Source organism: Sciurus carolinensis, chromosome 1 (assembly GCF_902686445.1).
Source record: "Sciurus carolinensis chromosome 1, mSciCar1.2, whole genome shotgun sequence".
Taxonomy (NCBI): domain Eukaryota; kingdom Metazoa; phylum Chordata; class Mammalia; order Rodentia; family Sciuridae; genus Sciurus; species Sciurus carolinensis.
In genome coordinates, this window is record NC_062213.1 from 161,398,723 (window position 1) to 161,419,910 (window position 21,188).

The window sequence follows — 21,188 nt, forward strand, 5'->3', positions numbered from 1 at the left end:
CTTGATGGGGTTATTCAAGGCTCAGGGGAATTTGTTGAAAGCTTTTTAGAATACAATGGAGCAGCAAAAACGCCCTGTTGGCTCAGTCAATAATGAAGGTGGAGCTGATGGACAAGGCAATGAGGAAGATCAGAGAAAGATTTATAGAATGGGAAGAGAGACAGGTCTAAGACAATCAGCAGCCTGGAAGCAAAAGGGGGACAAATCTCCCAGTGATGTTGAGAGGGTTCAGTAAGTGTCAGGAGTTCAGGCTAACACTTGGCATTGCCTCAAACACATCCAGATTTGGGGGAGTGCAATGAATGTGCTACTATGGTGTGGAATTCTAAAGATGTCCCCAAGATACCTGTTCCCTGGTTACTCATACACTAATCAAGGCACAGCTATAAAAGGATATGGCCGATGGAATTAGTTACTAGCCAGTTGACCTTAAAAAAGGAAAATTTTCCAGTTGTACCCAGTATAACCATATGAATCCTTTAAAGTGGAAGAGGAAGGCAAAAGCATCCATCAAGAGATAAGATAGAAGAGCAAGGCAGAGAGACGAGGCAGAAGGGAACATCAGAGAGTTGCAAAGAAGAATGAGAAGGACTTGACCCACCACTGATGACTTTGAGGGTGGAGGCAGGGGATCTTGAGCCCATAAATACCAGGAATCACCAGATGCTGAGAAGGACCCCTGGCTTACACTCAGCAAGGAAACAGAGACCTTGGTTCTTTGACTGCTGATACTGAATACAGTCAACAACTCGAATGAGTCTGAAAGCAGATTCTCCCCAGGATCTTCCAGTAGGAGTCTCTGGTTTCGGTATTGTGAAAACTGGAGCAGGAAAATCAGTTGAACCAACCTGAACTTCTGAGCCATGGAAGTATGTGATAATCAATATAAGCTGCAAACTTGTCCTAGTTTATTATAACAGCAGTGGGCAACTAATACACACACTAAGAATGGATGATGGGTCGAAGTTTTCATAACCGGTTCTGTTGGTGAATTCTACACCAAATATCAGTCCATTTGCCATTTACCTCCTACACTGGGCACTTCAGAGCTTTGATTTGTCCTGTATACAAGACTCTAGTCTAAGCCATTTTGATGTGCTCATGCACCAGTATCCCAAAGCTCCTCTGTACAACTCTCCTGTCCAGACTTGTTGCTGTATAACCCTGATTTGAGTCTGCATGCAGCCTGAATCTCATCCTTGGTCTTCTTTCTTTAGTCTCGTCCCACTATTTATCTTGTGACCCTTCCCAGTGAATTCCACCTAATTCCCCTCTCAGTTTTCTGTTATGCTCCTCTGCCTCAGGAAGGACTCCTGTCCATCCACAGTCTTCTCCTGGATTTACTTGTTTGCTATATATAGGAAGGGAATAAGAAAGAAAAATCTGACTCAGTGATATAATTTAAAAGTCAGTAAAACAAGGAAGAAATATGACAGGTTCTTTGAAGAAAGAGAAGAGGGACTGAGGAAATGCAAAGTTTTAGTTCCTTTTCTTTTATTTTTAACTTTTTTTCTTTCTCCAAAGAATGTCAGTGATTCAAGTTTAAAATGACAGATTTCTAATCTACTCTTTTCTCTTCTGGATAAACTACTTAAATTCCCTAAGCTTCAGTTTCTTTCTTATTTTAAATGGGGTGACAATATTATCTCACAAGGTGACTGTGAACATGGGTAACGATACATGTGAAACAATGGTCATAGTCCTGGCACATCAGGTCCCTTAATAAATTGGCCCTATTATAAAACACAATAAGTCAATCACTTAAAAAAGAAAGCACAGTATCGGAAAACCAGTTAAATGACACTGAGGATACTAATCTTTGTCACAGGATTTGAGTTTTCATAAGCAAAAAAAAAAAAAAAAAAAAAAAAAAAAAAGGTAAAAAATGTCTGAATAAAACAGTGTTAAATAACAACAGAAAAGTAATCAACTCAGGTCTAAGAGTCCACCTGTTTTCAAGGCTTATAAAGATATCATTCAAGAGCTGCTCCAGTTGGCTCAGGAACTTCTGGCTCTATCATCTTTCTCCTTATCAGAAGAAAATCACAGGGGTACAACCTCTGGCCTCTCCTGAGCTCTCACAAATACTCAGCTGAGTTGCTGACTTCATATCCATGTCTGAATCTGTTTAGCAAGAATCTAGCTGGGATTTGGTCTCCTAGGAATGGGCAAAGACCTCAGAATACTGCTTTCCTGACTCTCTTTCAACGCCCCCATGCCCACTTGCTCTGAAGATGACTGGAGCAGCACAGTCTCTCCGGCAGTTCCAGCTGGGTATGGATGGCCTAACATTCAAATCACAGCTCTTCAGAGAACCAGAAAGTAACTTTTAGTTCTGGGTAGTGAAGAACTTCCAAAATGAAGCAAAGAAAACAGATTTTGACCCATAAGGAATACAGTGTTTGGTGTGATTTCATGACCCACTATGTGTCTGAGGCAATTTACTTCTTCGAACGAGTGTTTTGGGAAAGAATTAAAACAAGCAAACAAACCACCAACAACAAAATCCCTATTACTACCAAAATAAAGAGGTAATAATAATCTGTGACTAAAACCTGGTACCATATACAAGGAAGCCCGTTTTCAAAATTACTACCACACTAGCTGTTTTGTAGAGTCCACCAGATTTAAGCCGCTTCTTATACCTGAGAGGAAATAGGCCAGGATCCTAGTACAGAGTTCAGTGTCCATGAAAGCAATGAAACATGCTTCCTGAGATGGACCTGGGGTCTTAAGCTTCCAAGGTGATTTTGTGGCTGGTGACCTCAGTGGCTGGTGAGTCCAGTTAGTTCTGGGGCTAAGGTGAAAGCCTGCAGCCTCATGCTCAAGGTTCAGAAGACATGCAAGTAGGTGTCACCAGGCAGAAACTACAGGCAAACACATTAGTTGTTGTCTGCCCACAGTGTGCCTGTCACTGGACTAACACCTCCTGGTTTGATGATGACCCTGCAAAGAAGCTTGACCTGTTCCACCTTTACTGATGTATAGGCTGACCTCAGAGCTAACATGCAAATGGCACAAACTGGTATGTTTTCAAACGAAGATGTAAATACAGGTCCAAATTCAACATGTGAGCTCTTTTTACTTCTTTAGAATGGTGAAAACCACCCAACCACACACACACAAACCCTAAGATGTGCAACCATTCCTGTTGGTGAGTATTTGCCTCCATTTATCTTTATGTATGACCATGTCCTTTCTTTAAAGTATGCATGTCTTTTGTCTGGTATTTAAAGAACTTGGAATCATCAGTGTCAAATGTTTTGATACTAGGAGTTATTGCTAATGCTTCTCCTTTTTTGGATGATGGTATGTGTAGCTCTAACCTTTCCATACCTTATTTACCAAGTGAAAATGGAAAATATTTACACAAGTAGCTATTTAGTTCAGGCATCCTATTAAGCTGCCCACCCCTATTTCCACTATCTCTTTTTAGCTAAGTGCTACAGGTTGATACTGTATCACCAAAGTAAACCAAAACAGCTGGTGATGCAGGAAGACAACTGTTGCCAGAAGGAAAAGAAAAATATTCTATTAAGCAATAGGGGAAGATTCTTGGGTTGGGTCCTGTGCCTGCTTATGAGGGTAGGCATCACAGTGGAAGACTTTAGAGTCAAATCAAACAAGGAGTGGCAATTAATTTGAAATCTGAGTCAGTGAGGTTGGGAAGAAAACCTAGAGACATTCCCAGGAGGAGACCAGAGCTAAGACCAGGGTTAGAATAAAAATGGGTGGATAAGTGACAAGCTGGTGGTAAGACCAGAGGAGCAAAGTCAAGGCCAAGGAGTATGGTTCAGTAATGAAACTATGTGTGGTGCATCTGTTGGGACTTCTTTTGTAATCCTAGGTGCATTTTGCAAAAGTCCAGAGTCATGAGTTAAGGCAAACTCATGAGGCTGTGCATCCTAAAAATCAGGATTCATATTTCTATTGAAGCTCTGCCTCTCCTTTGCATTGTGATCTTGGGCAGTAGTTTTCATTCCTCACTTGGTAAGTGATAATTGTAATAACTGAATATAAGGCAATAATTTGGCATCAGGTGCTGTTGAGATTAAAAAAACCCAAATAAGCCATAGACTCTATCCTCAAAATGTTTTTCTAATAGAATAAATTTAAAATACATGCTATGCCTATGACAGATCTGATATTATTTTCATCCATGAAAATTATATATTATATTGCTCAATGTAGGTTTTGATCCATTTATTGCATTTTTAGTTGTTTTAGGTCTTTGTCATTTATTTTCCCTCTCGTTGTGTTGTCCTTTCATCTTAACTCAACTTTTCCTGTTTTTGCCTTACTTTCTAGAGATATGCCTTTTTAAAAATCCTCTAGAATATACCAAGAAGTTCCCTAATATCCTGTTTTCAGTAATAAATAAGTCTCAAGAGAACTTTTGCTAAGTGTTTGAAATGGTATTTCTTTCTTTTTGTATGCAATGTCTTTTCCTGTGGGGTTTACTTTATTATTTTTAAAAATTCACCCAAATTAGGAGCTAGGCCTATTCAGTATTTCCCAGCATGCAGGACACATGATTCACTCTCAGCCCTATTCACTGTATACTTGGATTTGCCTCTTTGGATCTGCAACTAGATGCCAGTTACCATAGTACAGTAGTTTTTATTTCTGTAGCTTTGTAGGACTGAGGAAGGCCACTGCTGCCTGGCTCCCTAACCCTAGAACAGTTCTTCCTCCAAATTCACAGAGCTGCCAAGGCTTTTCCTGTCTCTGCCCCAGAGTTTTATGTAGGTGGCTTAGAATGCAAGTCCTTGCTGTTAATTCTGAGTCACACTTCCGGTCTGGTTGGCTTCTGGGGTTGGCAGTTTTCAAACAGATTGAACTGAAAGGAAGATAGGGAGTAGTTCACATGGTGGGGGAGAATCTAGGAAATTAAACTCACTGCCTGCTTCTAAAAATCAATAAAAAACAAAACAATACAACACAACCAAGGGTAGTAGAGAAGAAGGATAACTGTCCTGTTTTTAGGCTTAAAATAGCCGTGTGCTTGTAGCTAGTGAGCAGAGTGGAGAGAGACTTTGTTCATATGTCCTATACCATGTTTATCAAACAAGCTGTGTTAGTCTTCCAGGTTCTGGAAAATCTTCCTGATTCTCTTTGGGAATGTCAAGTTCAGTCTTCCTAGTTGAGTATCATCCTAATTTTCAAAGCCTCCACAAATTTATGCCATTTTTACATCTTCACTGTTATTTTCAAGTGAAGTAGAGAAAGGCCTCATCAGATTGCTAGACAGGTGACAATTTTAAAAAACCCAATGTTGAAGACTGGCTGAGCACCTCCTTTGGCTTGCATAGATGTCAATGTTCCAAGGCTCAGACTGTGTAATGATGATGGACATACCACTCGGACATGTACAGTAACGATCTTCCTTACTCATGTGAACTTGGGACAGACACTTTTCTTCTTTCCATTTTCTGGGCTTAGCACAGGCTTGTACATATTTGATATTCATTAAAGAGTGAATGGATGGATGTTTAACAAAAGTTCGGGTGAGTTAATGGAGGGAACAATAAAGAACTGGGAGGGTGTGATACTGTAGAAGCAGAAGAGCCCAGGGACTCCATAAAGTCTTTGGGAACACACTTTCTTTTGATTTTTCCCAAGAAAAAATATGCCAACTGTAATCTATAGTGAGTTAGGCAAAGAAATAAGGAGCCAAATTGTGGATGTTCATATGCCACGGTCTCTCTCCCTCTAGGACACTGCATGTACTATGTTCCCTTGACCCCAAACCCTCTTCCTTCCTTCACTCAAGAGTTAACATCACCTCCTATCAGAAGCTTTTCCTGACCACAGACACCAGGTCTAATCCTCTTTTATGCATCTAGAGAGCCTGGACAGTAAGCAATACCAGGAGCTTGACCCCATCTTTCCACTGCCTGATTGTCCTCCAAAGACAGTAATATTCCTGAGTGCTATAAGTATAGTTACTTTTATATCTCTCACTGACTATAATAGGGCCTGCATTTGTTTGATGGACAAAGATATTACCAAGTAAGACAAAATGGGAACTTAATTGACTTGGATATTAATATTAGTACTAACCACTTATATAAACAGCATGAATCAGTAGCCATCTAATCCATTTGGTATTAATAAATTGTTCATATGTTTATTTTTCTAGAGCCATAATGGCCTCTTTATTCTCTCCATGTTCACTATAAATTATCATTAAGCACATATTAAGACTGGAGCTGTGGCTCAGTGGTAGAGCACTTGCCTAGCATGTGTGAGGCACTGGGTTCGATTCTAAGCAGCACATGTAAATAAATGAATAAAGTAAATGTCTGTCAACATTTTTTTTTTAAAAAAGCACATATTAAGCACTTACTATGTGCCCAGAGAAATGATTCAGGAGCCAAAAGAAGAAACTGCATATAGTTCTTCCCTCCTAGGTTTATTCTGGCAATTCTAGTTGCTCTAAGTGTTTCATTGAGCATTCTCCACTCCCCTTAAACCTGTGCTGTGAGTGTAGGAATTGTACCTTATTGTATCTGCAACAGAGCTTGGCACACTGTAGGAACGCAATAAATATTTACTAAATGATCCCTGAAGATAGGACTAGCAGAAAGAAATAATATGTGATAATAGAGTATGTTCTAGCATATAATTTGTAATAACATTATACATTTTGCCAAAAGAATGTAAGATGATTACAGAAGAATTTTGGTGGGGGATATTTTGGTGTTGTTCAAAAATGGACTGAAGAAAAGATTTGGGGAAAAGCTTTTAGTCCAAAATGGCCTTTCATCTATTATATCTAGGTCACCTTCTTCTAGTGTTGTGATGCACCCTGGTGTAATGATAGCTACTGCAGGGTGAGCCTAACCCAAGAACAGCAATAGAGGGAAATTACTGCTAAGAATATTAGGGGACATATGAGGTAAATTTGTAAAACAATAGAACTTCTTTACAAAGTAAACATTCCAAGATTTTAGGTATAATTGGCCATATGTCCCAATGCAAGAAGTCTCTTTTGGCAGCATATATTTATTCCAATGAGGCAGATATTCCTAGAAATACTCTGCTGACTCCTTTGGAATTTCATTCTGCATTTGGGCCAATTCATTTGAATACCCTTAAGATGCTAATTCTTAGGTCTCTGGATGTCATGCTTGGTTTTCAGAAACACACAAAAGCTACTGGGAAACTTGGTGCCTAACATGCTGGGTACTGAGTCTGGATACAATAGAAGTTGGCAAGGGCAGGCCCCCAGGAGTGTCACTCCAGAGCCCTGATCATTTTACGAGCAACCCTGCTGTGTTTTGGGATCCTATTAAGAACTGATCAAGTTTCTTAACTTCTTTAACACTTTAATTGTCTATCTGTATTTGGTTTTTGATAGTCGTTCTCTAAGACACTATTTTTGTACTGTATGAAATTATTCTTTCCCTACCCTCTATTTGTATACGGACTTGGTTATCTGAAAGGAAGGCCTTCTAGCTGAGCCTGTTGCTACATAGCTGTCTGCAGCTTTCTTCTTCTGCTGGCCAATAAAGATATTCAATTTCTTCTGTGTTTCATGGGCATGCTTGGTAGATTGTAGGCAATTACTTTTGCCATGTCCAGCTTTCTTTTCTCTTCACCATGACCCACTTTTATTCATGGAAGTTGATTTTATCAACTCAGTTATGAAAATAAAGTTCAGATCTTTCTGTTGGCATCATAAAAATATTTAAAATAATCTCACAGTATTAAAATAAACTCACAGTATTTTGAGTGAAAGTTCTTGAAGTCAGCAATCTTGAATCACTGTCAGGCTGCCCCCGTGTATCTGCCATGTGTTGCTCATACCCTTTGCTCTGACTTCCCACCTTAATTTCCCTTATACTCAATTTCCAAACTTATTGGCAACTTCCTGAATTTGGCACTCATGGTTTCTGACCTGGTCCCTGTGAACCCAAACTCAGTTCTGCTTCTCTAACTTTCACCTGCTTCAACCATCCTCGAACATGATTCTTGATGGTCAGATGGCTCCCAGTCACCTGATTCCACCTGGCCTCCAAGATATTGTCTCTGCTTAGGCAGTGGTGAGCTTGCACACCAACTTCATTCTGGACTCTCCAGGAGGGCTCAGAATCTCCACACTGGAAGTGACCTTTATGATCACTAAGAGCTGAATTTATTATCCAACTTAAGTTATTAATTGTATTTATTTTTACCAAAGTTTAATCTGAAATTCTAAATATATTGGCATAGACCCTGAATGGCCCTGACTCAGAGCCTAGATGATGTGCAGCTGTGGCACTCAAGACCATGGGTGGTATAATTTACCACTGATTCACCAGGTGGCCTGGAGATGGAGATGGAAAACATGACTTTATGAACCGACATAAATACAAAAATTACATGGGAACTACTTTCAGCCACTCCATGGACAAAGAGGCAGCAGTAGCTGAATACAGGAAATACTACCTTGAATATGTTCAAGGTTGGCGCAGGAACAATGAGAACTTTCAGCAGAGTGTCCCAGGGAGCAACAGTTTTCACAACTGCAATGTATCTGCAAGGAACCAGTGCGCTATTGGCCTATTTTGTTTTATTTGTCCTTTTTCTCTTTCTCTTTACTTTGATTCTTCCAAACTTTGTAGTTGTTGGGCCTGCCTTCACCTTGGGGCAAGGACTGGCTGTTACTTACCATGCCCTTTAGTGTCAGATCTGCTAAGGGAGACCGGTTGCCATGGAAATCTGGCCAAACATGTAAATCAACAGTGAGGAAACCCACAGACTGAGCCTTCTTAATCAGATCCAGGTGACTGTTCAAATATGCATATATACTCTGGCATCTGGAAGAGAAATGGATTTTGTTTTTAAAAGGGGGAGGAGGATTGGGGAGCAAATTGTTCTGTAGAAAGAAACCATTTATACTTCCATATCAGACCCAGGAAAGTAAAACAGCCTCCCAAAACCTCTGAAAAGAAACTACCTTCAGAGAAACAAGCCTTCTATGCTCTCAGATCACACCGTATTTTCATCAAGAAAGGGCAGACTATCCTGGGGGCAAGTGGGAAGGTTTGGAATCAGAAGGCCAGATCTAGGAATGGGTTTACCTCTGATAGGTGTGTAACCATGAGAAAACTTTTCAGACCTTTGGAACTCATCTGTGAAAACAGATATCGCAATCCCTGTCCAACTTACCTCATAGGGTTATTGTGAAGATCAAAGAAGATTATATATGCAAAGACCACATTCTGTAAACTCTACAATATGGTACATATGTAAAGGATTTATTAAAATCAGTCTTTGTAATTGTAATAATAATGATGAAATGACAAATGAACACAAATACATGTTCCTGGAATCAATATGGAAACTTGCGAAGAGAAGCGACTGAAAGTCATGAAGGCAGTAAGGATCCGGAGAAAGAGACCTGATCTCCAACCAAAACCCATCGAATGACATTTTGAAAGTTCTTTCTCCTTTTTAAGCCTTGGTTTCTTCACATGTGGAATGAAAGAATCAGATAAACTCTCTCATTCTGCACACTTTCAGTTGAGAGGGAAACAGAGAGAAGACCAGATGCTTGGAAATCAAGTCAGTTCTGGGTTTAGATCTTGTTTCCCCTTGTCCGAGCTGGGAATAAGACTTAGCCTCTCTGAACTGTAACTTCCCCATTCACAAAAGAGGTATAACTATACCTCCTTCACTAGGCTAATCTTCCTGCATGGCACAAAGATGAAAGCTGGCTAGCTGTGTTCTCTCTAGAGGGGCTGCCTTCCAAAGTTCTGAACCAATGATCTCAAAAGAAAGTGGAAACATCAGTTTGGCATCTCTGCCACTTCCCACTGGTGTTCTTGGAACTACAGATGTAAAGGTTTAAAATGTGGCCTGAATAATGGCAGAAAAATGTATAGGAAATCAATGTCCAAAGGAGGTTAATATCTAAGACACTTCAGACAATATTCATGACTTGCATTTTAAAAATGTTTTAGGAGTAAGGCTCAGCGATTTCTAGCTCTAGTTTTATGATACTGGGAGTGTTCCCATGGATCCCATGAAGTTGCTGCAAGTTTTCTAAACTAAGTGCAAGGAAACAACAAACCAATAGGTGAAGTAGTAGTTTTCAAACCCCTCCCCCCTTCATCACTGAAACTCTTTTATGAAATGTAAATTATATGTGGAAACCAGACATAGAAGATGTAAAACAGCAAAACAGTCCTGTGTGTGCACCAGTGGGTGTGTATCAACATGAAAATGTATGATATGTGCTGGGGGGAGGCAAGGGCAGCCCCACCTAACACCAATCTCTTTGCTTCTTTGTAACATTTCTGCCTCCAAACACATCAGAACCAGGGAGATCTGACCACTCAGATAAGGCTCAGCACCCACTGGGCAGCAGCTACTGTTCCTGAGTCTGCACTAGGCCTTCCCCTCATGGTCCCTCTACAGAGAGGACACTCAGAGAGGTAGAGAGACAGGTTCAAGTCCAACTGCAAACTTTTTTTGGTATGATTCTGAAGTCAAGTGCTTCCTATATCTTAGATCAGGAATTTATCTGGCAAAGCCCTACACTCAAGCCTTATTTTAGAATATTCCATTATGGTTTTAGGAAAGGATTCTCTGAGCCTCCCATAGCAGGTGGGCCAGAGCAATATATGGGGGCAGAATATGATCACATCCTGGGTTTTTATCTCCCAGTTCCCAGGAACCACCTTCTCAACAGAAGCCTAGAATATCCTTTCTAGCCAGAAATCAAGTGTCTACCCTAACTCTAGCCACTTTCCATTTCAGAACCGCTTCACTGATTTTAAAGGGCCTTTTTTTTTTTTTTTTTTAAAGAAGTGCATGTCTATAAATCTTTTCATTCTGCCTCTCAAGGAATCTTAGAGCAGGGCATCTGGTTTCAGACATTTGGGTCAATAAGAACCTATAGGCCTAATTACTATTGATTCGTCATTGTCTCATTTACTCTGGGTCTTTGCAAACAGTGAGATTCATTTAGCCTCTACATATATGGTCACTCACGCACTAATGAGGTCCCTGGGGGATGGGGCATATGCTTACCCCTTTGACTCCTAACCTCCTCCCAGCTGTGTGTTTATTCTTTGGATTCAGCCATTCCCCTACATGTTTTTTCAATTATACCTTACCATGTGTGCTATCTGAGTATATCATTCAAAATGAAATGCACTTGGAAGACATTAAAATAACTAATGCACATCATTATTCACATAATTTTAACCTTGCATGATGCCTTTTTGGTCCTGACTTTGTTTCATTTTGTATGTTTTATCAATTCCCTATTAAATGGCAGTCTGCCCTTCTCCAACTAGGGAATCACATATTAATTGTGATACCAATTGAATTGTTCTCCTCCCTCTCATGAACTCCAGGCTCATATATCCTGTCTCAGAGGGAGAAGTTCTGTCTGTCCAAGTCCCACTGGGATGTGATGAAAAAAACAGTTTCAACAACCTTGAAGTAACTTCATCATGTACCAGCTGGGTGAGCAAGCACATCAACCTGAGTCTAGTTTTCTCTTTTGCAGTTACACTAATACTCTCTTTCCATTTGCTAGGAAGATTAAATACAGAACATGGGTTTGATCCCCAGAAATGCAAAAATAAACAAACAAACAAATAAAAATAAATGTAGAGCCCTCAGCACTATACAGTGGCAGAGATTGACAAATAGTTCATTTGCCTTTGTCATCACAAGAAATAAATCTTTAGGTTTAAAAATATCCAAGAGTCAGGGAAGATTTTTTTCAGACTATGTTGCTTACTATCAGAAATGCAGACACCCCTGGAATCTCTCCTCTGCTCTCTCTTTCCATAAATCATTTATTTCTTTGAACTCATATGCTCCCCAGAAGTATGGTGATCACACTCTTCAACATCAAAATCAGAATACATGGCATGACAAAAGACATTTGCATTCTTTCCAGGAGTAAGAAAAGATCTTGGAAAAGAAGCTTCCACGCTGCAAGTCTCTAGTTCCTAACTTCTCAACGTAACACAATATACATTCTTCCAGTCCCAATTCTACTGAAACTCAACTCACCCAAACTCCAAGGGATCATTTTCTGCATTTCCCACCACTTGGCCACTTCTTCCTCATTTGTTCTCTTCCTTTGATTTCCAGAAAACTCTATTCTCTTGATTTTTCTACTTCCATTCCTGTCAGATCTCTTCCTCTACTTGTCCCTTAAATATTTGAGCTCCTCCAGAGATCTGTCTTTAATTCCCTTGGAATTCCCTTCTTTCAGAGCTCCAGATACTATCTAGTACTAAGGACTTCCAAATATGTGTCCTTATCTCCTGCTCATTACTCTCTGGTGAGTTCTGGTCAAATATCCAACCACCCATCAAATGCCTCTTCTTGGATGTCCCAAGGCAACTCAACTAAAAATTTTTAATCTGACACACATCATCTTTCTGACATACTCCCTCTTCCTACTGTGCTCCCTGGTTTAATCAAAGTCAGCATCATTTAAGCAGTTGTCCAAGCTACTGCTTGGCAGAGTCATGGGGGAATATCATTTCTGACTCATTTTTCTCTCTCTGCTCCCCAATTTAATCTTTCACCAGGATTTGATTGCTTTTTTAAAATATTGCTTTAACTAGCAAACTTTTCTCCAGTTTAACAGTTACTACTTTACTCCAGCCACCTACACTTGGTCTCCAAGTTCATCTCCCAGCTTGCAATCCTGCCCACTCCAAGGAGGCTTTCTGTACTCCTTCCTGAGTGATTCTTCTACTGCATAACCCTGATTATGATTCCCACTCTTGATTCAACCCTACAGTGGTTCCTCCCCATTGTCCTCAGGACAAAGGACAGACTTCCTTTCTGGCACAAGATGCTCTTCATGAGCTGGCTTTCCCTACCTTCTCCTGCAGATATGTACTTCACTCGACCCTGGTTGCTCCACGCTCCAACTGTACCTAGCAACCTTTCATTCTCGTAATACGCATGCTTCGCTCTCTGAATGTTTTTGCTCATTCTGCCTCCTCTTGGCTAGAATACCTTTCCTTGCCTTCTTTATCTGCTCTGTGTCAATCATCATTCTAGACTCATCTGTGATGTCACCTTGAGTCATTTCCCAATCCCTGGCTCCTTTCACTGCCCATGCTCCCACAGCCATCTACCCTGCACACAGCCATCTCAGCAACCTGCCTTCCCTCTTCAAGGGAGCCTCCTAAGAGGAGAGGAAGAGCCATCCTGGCATCTCTGAGCACCGTCAGAAATTGTGGATAGCCACCTGCCCTCATCACTTGTGCTAAGGGTTGGACAGTAATGTTCCTGTCTCTGGATTAGAAATAAGGAGACTTTCTTTTTTTGTTGTTCACATGAATATTTAATACCTTTATCCAAGTGAGAATATTCTACTACATAACAGCTATTAAATCGCTAATTCTCCATTTTGTTTTTAAGTTCTCCAGAAATTTATTGGGAAGTTTTTTCTTCTCTGGGAGACATTACCCAAATGTTTTCATCCTATTCTTTATCCCCTCTGAAGAAACTTTTGGATTACTTTTGGAAATGAATTTAAAATTTTTCCCTGCTGTCTTTTTAACAGTTATTTTTACATGTTTATTTATTTTAGATATACATGAAAGTAGAGTATATTTTGACACATTATACATACGTGGATTATAACTTATTAAGATACCATTCTTGTATTTGTACATGATGTGGTGTTTCACATATATGAACACAGGAAAGTTATATCTGATTCATCCTACTATCTTGCCTATTCCCATTCCCACTCACTTCCCTTCATTCCCCTTTGTCTAATCCAATGAACTTCTACCCCTTCCACCCTTATATGTGTTAGCATGAACATATTGGACAGGATATTCAGACTGGTTTTCTGGGATTAGCTTATTTCACTTAGCATGATAGTTTCCACTTCCATCCATTTGCTGGCAAATGTCATAATTTCATTCTTTTTTATGGATGCATCAAGGAATAAAGAGGCATTCTGTAGTGTGAGATGCTGAATACTTGACTTGTCTGCTTAGAATCTGACAATAGCCAACCATTCCCTTTCCATAAAATCAGTTTCAGATCTTGGTTTAGAAGTCCCTGCTTGATCCAAGGTCTATGGCCTAATATCAGTTCCTCACCCTTCTCCTCAAGTCTTTCACAGAGGCCAATCCCCTTGACTGGAATGTTCTTTTCTTCGGCTCTTAATAGTTATCTCTTTTTTAACCATTCTGACTTTAACTGTCCCTCCATCAGCCAAGCTTGCATGTTCACCTTAATCTATGAGAGTGTTCTCTGATATGCTGTCACTGCCCTCTGTTAGCTCCTTACCACACTTGGTCACTGTAAACTTATTTATGGGTTTGCCCTTACTTGCTAACTACCCAAGGCTTCCCCTGGACTGTTCATGTCATGAAGTCAGACTATCTCTAATACATATCATGGTTTAGCAGAACACTTGGCACACAGTACTGTGCTAGAGCAGTTGCCAAATGAAGGAGAGGTACTTCTTCCATCTTGTTTACTTCCAGGTGAGCAAACGAGGATTACTGGGAAGTCTAAGATCAGGGTGGCATAGGCATCACAGGACTCTGAACTCCTTCTGGGTAGGGCTCAATCTTATCCACCCTATCAGACACTCAACACACTGCTCCTTAAGTGCACATGAATGGATACGGCTATTACATGGGATAATAAAATTGGAAATTCTGTCTCATTTTTATGATTTATAGAGAAAAAAAAATAGAATATTTGATGAGCTTCTGAGAAAGCTGCCATAAAAGGGGCTGTGTTCTGAATGCTTGTGTCCACACAAAAAATTAACTATTGAAATTCTAACCCCAAGGTGATGGTACTAAGAGGTGGAGCTTTTTGCAGGCATATTAGGTCTTGAGGGCAGAACCCTCATGAATGGGATTAGTCCATTATAATAGAGTCCCAAGAGAGGTTGTTTAACCCTCCTCCACAAGAGAATCAAGAAAGAAGGTGCCATTCTGTGAACCAGGAAGTGGTGCCTCACCCAGTCATTGAATCTGTGGCACCTTGATCTTGGACTTCCTAGTCTTCAGAACTGTGAGAAATAAATTCGTTGTTTATTAATTACCTAATCTATGGAATTTTGTTATAGCAACTGAATGAACCATTCAGGTTGTCTCCAACAGAAGTATTTATACATCACAGACATCTCTACATCTCCTCGAAGCACTGGTTGACAAAGTGGCATCTCAGAAGCTCAAGGGACCCAACCTCCTAGGCATGCTGGGGAACAAGCATCTTATGACCATCCCTTGTCCTGGCTAATATGCAAGGCACTGTGCTGGGCTGTAGGTACAAGTTGAGAGTTGAGAATGGAGGTTTTACTTACCTATATCAGCACAGTCCATGGTTTTCTTGAGAGGATCACAATGCCCTGAGGACTTTCTTTTATTTGTATGCAAAGTAGTCAAAGAAAGGCATTATAATAACAGTTTATTTAGGGTTAAGAAACAATTCTGATCTGAGAGCCATCAAGAAGTACTGATTATGGCTGGCTGTACACCTTGAGCTGTGAAAGGTATTAATATCATCATGTTAGCTCTACGATTGCCCTACCTCTGGGGAGGCCAAGTAAATACTTAGTGATAGACTGATGGCCCAGTTGCCAAACTGAGACACTGGGTTTTAAAAAGTTATAAAAGCCAAGGGGGGAATCTGAGAATGAAAAGGGAGAATAATCTTCAGAAGTAAAGTCCAATGACTCCCAATAATCTCATTTCCTCATCTAGAATTATATAAGGTATATGTCAAACCATCACTATGCACAGTGCCTGACACAGTGCAAATTCTTGATACAAATTCTTGTCCTTTCTTTTTTCTGTCCTTGCTCAAAGGGCAATCACATAGACTTCGATGGAAAGTTTTAATTGTATCGGCGATTTGGCATATAGAGGATCAGTGAATTTTTTTTTTCACTTATTTTTATTTATTTATTTATTTACTGTAAACAAATGGGATACATGTTGTTTCTCTGTTTGTACATGGAATAAAGGCATACCATTTGTGTGATCATAAATTTACATAGGGTAATGTTCTTTGATTCATTCTGTTATTTTTTCCCTTCCCCCCACCCCTCCCACCCCTCTTTTCCCTCTATACAGTCCTTCCTTCCTCCATTGTTGCCCCACTCCCACCACCCATTATGTGTCATCATCTGCTTATCAGCGAGATCATTCGTCTGTTGGTTTTTGAGTTTGCATTATCTCCCTTAGCATGATATTCTCCAATTTCATCCATTTGCCTGCAAATGCCATAATTTTACTATTCTTTATGGCTGAGTAATATTCCATTGTGTGTGTGTGTGTGTGTGTATATATATATATATATATATATATATATATATATGTATATATCACAATTTCTTTATGCATTCATCAATTGAAGGACATCTAGGTTGGTTCCACAATCTGGATATTGTGAACTGAGCAGCTATGAACATTGATGTGGCTGTATCTCTGTAGTATGCTGATTTTAAGTCCTTTGGGTATAGGCCGAGGAGTGGGATAGCTGGGTCAAATGGTGGTTCCATTCCAAGTTTTCTAAGGAGTCTCCATAATGCTTTCCAGAGTGGCTGCACTAATTTGCAGCCCCACGAGCAATGTATGAGTGTACCTTTCTCCCCACATCCTCGCCAACACCTGTTGTTGCTTGTATTCTTGATAATCGCCATTCTAATTGGGGTGAGATGGAATCTTAGGGTGGTTTTGATTTGCATTTCTCTTATTACTAGAGATGTTGAACATTTTTCCATATGTTTGTTGATTGCTTCTAGATCTTCTTCTGTGAAGTGTCTGTTCATTTCCTTAGCTCATTTGTTGATTGGATTATTTGGCTTCTTGGTGTAGAGTTTTTTTTTTTTTAAGGTATTTAGACATTGACAAGAAGAGCTCCTGAGGATGTGAAGTGGCTGGAGTTCTTTTATTTATTTATTTATTTTTATTGTAAACAAATGGGATACATGTTTCTCTGTTTGTACATGGCGTAAAGGCATACCATTTGTGTAATCATAAATTTACATAGGGTAATGCTGTTTGATTCATTCTGTTATTTTTCCCCTTCCCCCCACCCCTCCCACCCCTCTTTTCCCTCTATACAGTCCTTCCTTCCTCCATTCTTGCCACCCTCCCTAACCCCAACTCTAACCCTAACACTAACCCCTCCCACCCCCCATTATGTGTCATCATCCACTTATTAGCGATATCATTCGTCCTTTGGTTTTTCGAGATTGGCTTATCTCACTTAGCATGATATTCTCTAATTTCATCCATTTGCTTGCAAATGCCATAAATTTATCATTCTTTATGGCTGAGTAATATTCCATTGTATATATATACCACAGTTTCTTTATCCATTCATCAATTGAAGGACACCTACGTTGGTTCCACAATCTGGCTATTGTGAACTGAGCAGCTATGAACATTGATGTGGCTGTGTCTCTGTAGTATGCTGATTGTAAGTCCTTTGGGTATAGGCCAAGGAGTGGGATAGCTGGGTCAAATGGTGGTTCCATTCCAAGTTTTCTGAGGAGTCTCCACACTGCTTTCCAGAGTGGCTGCACTAATTTGCAGCCCCACCAGCAACGTATGAGTGTACCTTTCTCCCCACATCCTTGCCAACACCTGTTGTTGCTTGTATTCTTGATAATCGCCATTCTAATTGGGGTGAGATGGAATCTTAGGGTGGTTTTGATTTGCATTTCTCTTATTACTAGAGATGTTGAACATTTTTCCATATGTTTGTTGATTGCTTGTAGATCTTCTTCTGTGAAGTGTCTGTTCATTTCCTTAGCCCATTTGTTGATTGGATTATTTGCATTCTTGGTGTAGAGTTTTTTGAGTTCTTTATAGATTCTGGAGATTAGTGCTCTATCTGAAGTATGATTGGCAAAGATTTTCTCCCACTCTGTAGGCTCTTTCTTCGCATTGCTGATAGTTTCCTTTGCTGAGAGAAAGCTTTTTAGTTTGAATCTATCCCAGTTATTGATTCTTGCTTTTATTTCTTGTGCTATGGGAGTCCTGTTGAGGAAGTCTAGTCCTAAGCCGACATGTTGAAGATTTGGACCTACTTATTCTTCTATAAGATGCAAGGTCTCTGGTCTGATTCCGAGGTCCTTAATCCATTTTGAGTTTAGTTTCGTGCATGGTGAGAGATATGGGTTTAGTTTCATTCTGTTGCATATAGATTTCCAATTCTTCCAGCACCATTTGTTGAAGAGGCTATCTTTTTTCCATTGCATATTTTTGGCCCCTTTGTCTAGTATGAGAAAATTGTATTTATTTGGGTTTGTGTCCGTGTCCTCTATTCTGTACTATTGATCCACCTTTCTATTTTGGTACTAATACCATGCCGTTTTTGTTACTATTGCTTTGTAGTAGAGTTGAAGATCTGGTATTGCGATACCCACTGCTTTACTCTTTCTGCCAAGGATTGCTTTAGCTATTCTGGGTTTTTTATTCTTCCAGATGAATTTCATAATTGCTTGCTCTATTTCTGTAAGGTACATCATTGGGATTTTAATTGGAATTGCATTGAATCTGTATAGCACCTTTGGTAGTATAGCCATTTTGACAATATTAATTCTTCCTATCCAAGAACATGGAAGATCTTTCCATCTTCTTCTTTTTTTTTTTTTTTTTTTTTGTGGTGATGGGAATTGAACCCAGGGCCTTGTGCTTACGAGGCAAGCACTTTACCAACTGAGCTATCTCCCCAGCCTGATCTTTCCATCTTCTAAGGTTTTCTTTAATTTCTTTCTTTAGTGTTCTGTAGTTCTCATTGTAGAGGTCTTTCACCTCTTTTGTGAGATTGATTCCCAAGTATTTTATTTTTTTCGATGCTATTGTGAATGGGGTAGTTTTCCTAATTTCTCTTTCTGAAGATTCATCACTTATGTATAAAAATGCATTAGATTTATGAGCATTGATCTTATATCCCGCTACTTTACTGAATTCACTTATGAGTTCTAAAAGTTTTCTGGTGGAATTTCCTGGTTCTTCTAAGTATATAATCATATCATCAGCAAATAGGGATAGTTTGAGTTCTTCTTTTCCTATTCGTATCCCTTTAATTTCTTTGGTTTGTCTAATTGCTCTGGCTAGAGTTTCAAAGACGATGTTGAATAGAAGTGGTGAAAGAGAGCATCCCTGCCTTGTTCCAGTTTTTAGGGGGAATGCTTTCAGTTTTTCACCATTTAGAATGATATTGGCCATGGGCTTAGCATAGATGGCCTTTACAATGTTAAGGAATGTTCCCACTATCCCTATTTTTTCTAGTGTTTTGAGCATGAAGGGGTGCTGTATTTTATCAAATGCTTTTTCTGCATCTATTGAAATAATCATGTGATTCTTAACTTTAAGTCTATTGATTTGGTGAATGACACTTATTGATTTCCTGATGTTGAACCAACCTTGCATCCCTGTCGTTTATTTGTTGATTTTTTTCTTCTTTTATTGAATGCGCTACATGAAATAAATCTTCCTCTAAGTACTGCTTTCATAGGGTACCAGAAATTTTCATATGATGTGTCTTTGTTCTCGTTTACTTCTAAGAATTTTTTTATTTCCCTCCTGATGGCTTCTGTTGTCCATTCATCATATAATAGCCTATTATTTAATCTCCAGGTGTTGGAGAAGTTTCTGTTTTTTATTCTGTCATTTATTTCTAATTTCAATCCATTATGATCTGATAGAATACAAGGTAGTATCTCTATCTTCTTGTATTTGCTAACATTAGCTTTGTGGCATAAAATATGGTCTATTTTAGAGAAGGATCCTTGTGCTGCTGAGAGTAAAGCCTATTCACTCTTTGTTGGATGGTATATTCTATATATGTCTGTTAAGTCTAAATTGTTGATTGTGTTATTGAGATCTATGGTTTCTTTATTCAATTTGTGTTTGGAAGATCTATCCAGTGGTGAGAGAGGCGTGTTTAAATCGCCTAGTATTATTGTGTTGTGGTCTATTTGATTTCTGGAATTGAGAAGGATTTGTTTGACGTACATGGATGAGCCAATGTTTGGGGCATAGATATTTATGATTGTTATGTCTTGCTGATTTATGCTTCCCTTAAATGTATGAAATGTCCTTCTTTATCCCTTCTGACAAGTTTTGGCTTGAAGTCCGCATTATCTGATATGAGGATGGACACTCCAGCTTTTTTGCTGTGTCCATGTGCACAATATGTTTTTTCCCATCCTTTCACCTTTAGTCTGTGGGTATCTCTTTCTATGAGATGAGTCTCTTGCAGGCAGCATATTGTTGGATCTTTCTTTTTAATCCAATCTGCCAGTCTATGTCTTTTGATTGATGAGTTCAGGCCATTAACATTCAGGGTTATTATTGTGATATGATTTGTATTCCTAGTCATTTGACTCATTTTTGTTTTTTGACATGACTTGGTTTCTCCTTTATTTGGCTATTTCTTTAGGCTAGCGCCTCCTGTTGCTGATTTGCATCATTGTTTTTCATCTCTTCCTCATGGAATATTTTGCTGAGAATGTTCTGTAATGCTGGCTTTCTTTTTGTAAATTCTTTTAGCTTTTGTTTATCATGGAATGATTTTATTTCATCATCAAATCTGAAGGTAAGTTTTGCTGGGTATAATATTCTTGGTTGGCATCTGTTTTCTTTCAGGGCTTGGTAAATGTTGTTCCAGGCCCGTCTAGCTTTTTGGGTCTGGACTGAAAAATCTGCTGATACCCTTATTGGTTTCCCCCTGAATGTAATTTGATTCTTTTCTCTCGCAGTCTTTAAAATTCTGTCTTTATTTCGTATGTTAGGTATTTTCATAATAATGTGCCTTGGTGTAGGTCTGTTGTAATTTTGTGTATTTGGAGTCCTATAAGCCTCTTGTACTTGATTTTCCATTTCATTTGTCAGATTTGGGAAATTTTCTGATATTATTTCATTGAATAGATTATTCATTCCTTTGGTTTGTTTCTCTAAGCCTTCCTCAATCCCAATAATTCTTAAATTTGGCCTTTTCATGATATCCCATAATTCTTGTAGATTCTGTTCATGATTTCTTACCATCTTCTCTGTTTGGTCAACTTTGTTTTCAAGATTAAATATTTTTTCTTCAATATCTGAGGTTCTGTCTTCCAGGTGTTCTATCCTATTGGTTATGCTTTCTAAGGAGTTTTTAATTTGGTTTATTGTTTCCTTCATTTCAAGGATTTCTGTTTGGTTTTTTTTCAGTATCTCTAACTC

General features: G+C 39.2%; 1 protein-coding gene across 8 annotated transcripts in view; it reads right to left on the reverse strand.

Moving 5' to 3' along the window:
* Positions 1 to 21,188, reverse strand: part of Fggy (FGGY carbohydrate kinase domain containing) — a 409,535-nt gene that overhangs the window by 96,718 nt on the left and 291,629 nt on the right. For all 8 annotated transcript variants that reach the window (XM_047521121.1, XM_047521094.1, XM_047521114.1 and 5 more), the window contains one exon: positions 8,657 to 8,804. In XM_047521121.1, the coding sequence (XP_047377077.1) occupies positions 8,657 to 8,804 (148 nt within the window). The remainder of the gene's footprint in view (positions 1 to 8,656; positions 8,805 to 21,188) is intronic.